The sequence below is a fragment of the Gekko japonicus genome, unplaced genomic scaffold (genome assembly GCF_001447785.1).
Source record: "Gekko japonicus isolate JY-2015 unplaced genomic scaffold, Gekko_japonicus_V1.1 scaffold7953, whole genome shotgun sequence".
Taxonomy (NCBI): Eukaryota; Metazoa; Chordata; class Lepidosauria; order Squamata; family Gekkonidae; genus Gekko; species Gekko japonicus.
In genome coordinates this window covers 1-1,492 of record NW_015166693.1, presented here as the reverse complement: position 1 = coordinate 1,492, position 1,492 = coordinate 1, and the positions used below count along the sequence as shown (strand labels likewise).

Genomic DNA, 1,492 nt, shown 5'->3' with positions numbered 1-1,492 from the left:
CCCGTGGGGCCTCCTAGTTCATAACATGCAGGAAGAGGAAAGACTGTTCCGTCTGAGCACGCTTTGCGGGTCGGTTAACTTTTATTTTTGCCTGGACATTTGTGGAGTCTAGTGAAGTGTTATGATTGCTGTTTCGGTCAAAACTGCAGGATACAGATATCTCAAACAAACACACGATTTTTAAAAATCTCTCAAATTTAAAACACCAACAAAACCTGGAAGGGAAGGACAGAACAGAAACGTCTACAACTGGTGGTCTACAAATGAAAACGCCCAAAGTTTAAGTATTGCTAATGGCCCCACCAGACTCCAAACCAGGTCACAACTGGGACTGTAGTTAAAACCGGAGTTGGGCCCAGCCTCCCCCCAGCCCCCCCGAAGGAATAATGCAGCCACAAGCTCTCTTCCCTTCCCTCTTTTTGCCGCAATTCAACAGAACCAATCCCAACATTAAAGGGAAAATACTGAGAACCACAGTCTGTGGCTCTAAATATTCACTTAACCAGATGGAACACTCTTTGTTGTTGTTGTTCAGTCGCACAGTCGAGTCCGACTCTTCGCGACCCCATGGACCATCTCCCGCCAGGCCCACTCTTTGATGCACCCTCAAAAGCTTAAAAAGCCTGGCTTCAGGCTACCAAGCGGTGCCCTAAGAGGCCTCAGGCTCCTGAACTGGTGGGTCACCCTAATCCATTCCCGACAGGCATCAGAAACGAAGCCATCCCTCTGCACGCGTGCAAACCCTACCTCGTTGGACTTGTTCCTGAGGCGGACAAACTTCCCTTCAAGGTCCACTTCCTCCACAGCCACGCGGCCGCTGGTCCGGGCGTGGTGTGAGAAGCTGGTGCGGCTCTCTCCGTCCTCCAGCTTCCTCTTCTTGGAGGCGCTTTGTGCGGACGAGTGGGAGATCCGGGTCCTGGTGCCGGACTTCTGGGAAGAGGGGCTCGGGGAGAGGCGCAGCCTGGATGAAGGAACCAGAGAGGGCCCGGTGAGCACAGGCGGATCCCCCCAGGGCCTGGGCCCCCCCCCGTCCCGAGAGAGAGGGGGAGACGGGTGACCGCTCCGGTCCCGGCCCGCCCGGGCACTGACCTCTCCTCCTCCCCCTCGAGGAGCTTGCGGTAGGCGTTGATCTCCATGTCCAGGGCCAGCTTGATGTCCAGCAGCTCCTGGTACTCGTCCAGCTGCTGCTGCATGCGGGCCCGCATCTCGGCCATCTCCCGCTCCTTTTCGGACAGGATGCGGCGGCTGGTTTCCCTTTCTCTGGCGAGAGCATCCTCCAGGTCCCGCAGTTTCGCCTCCTTGGCAGAGAGCTGGGGAAGAAGCAGAGCAGGGGGAGGTGAGCAGGGGGAGAGTCCAGCGCCGGGGACTCGGGAAGCTGACCGGAAACACCAGGGGAGACCAGAGATCCTGCCTCTTTAGGGCAGCTATTGAGGAGAGAAGCAAACGTTTCCCCTCTTTGGCAGCAACCAAGAAAATACTCGGAAAATACTGC

At 56.4% G+C, this 1,492-nt stretch overlaps 1 protein-coding gene across 1 annotated transcript; it reads right to left on the bottom strand.

Annotated features, from left to right (window-relative positions):
• Positions 1–747: 747 nt before the first annotated feature.
• LOC107111455 (prelamin-A/C-like) lies at positions 748–1,310 on the bottom strand (the record flags this gene model as incomplete). Its single annotated transcript, XM_015412419.1, has 2 exons — positions 748–961; positions 1,090–1,310. Coding segments are annotated over 2 exons (435 nt in total), but the record flags the coding sequence as incomplete, so codon positions are not given.
• Between the last annotated feature and the right edge of the window lie 182 nt (positions 1,311–1,492).